At 49.9% G+C, this 499-nt stretch overlaps 1 protein-coding gene across 1 annotated transcript in view; it reads right to left on the reverse strand.

Annotated features, from left to right (window-relative positions):
* LOC119582031 (spectrin beta chain, non-erythrocytic 2-like) overlaps positions 1–499 on the reverse strand; it is a gene marked incomplete at its 5' end in the record, with an annotated part of 75134 nt that overhangs the window by 24004 nt on the left and 50631 nt on the right. The window contains 1 exon segment of the mRNA XM_037930241.1: positions 75–489. Coding sequence (XP_037786169.1) covers positions 75–489 — 415 coding nt within the window.

Below are 499 nucleotides of genomic sequence, written 5' to 3' on the forward strand. Positions count from 1 at the left end.
TCTATCCTTCAAAATGCAAAAGATAAACCATCAAATACTACCTTATTACAAGGACACAAAATCACGGCCCTCACCTTCCTGAGACACAGCACTGACGCGACCCGAGTTGGCGAGGACTTCAGCCTCAAATGCCCCATGCTTCTGGATCTTGGACTGCAGGTTGGTGGGGTCTCGGTAGCTCTCATCGCATGCCACCTGCAACTTCTCTGAGATCCAGCCTTCCACTTCATAGATGTTCCTCAAGAACTGCTGCAGTGACTTGGACTCCCTCAGCTTTAACCTTCTCTGATGCGCTGCCTCCTTCAGGTTATCCCTCTTGGCAGTGACAACATCAAGGCGCCTGCGAATGCCATCACTGTCGTAGTGGTCATTCTTGAGCAGCTCCTTGGCAAAGATCTCCAGCTGTTCAATCTTGTTGCCTTGGGCCTCAAAGGTCTTCTCGAAGCTCTCATGTTTCTTGATCAGCACTTCCACGGATGCCATAGAATCCTAAGAGAGT

The sequence above is a fragment of the Penaeus monodon genome, chromosome 15 (assembly GCF_015228065.2).
Source record: "Penaeus monodon isolate SGIC_2016 chromosome 15, NSTDA_Pmon_1, whole genome shotgun sequence".
NCBI lineage: Eukaryota > Metazoa > Arthropoda > Malacostraca > Decapoda > Penaeidae > Penaeus > Penaeus monodon.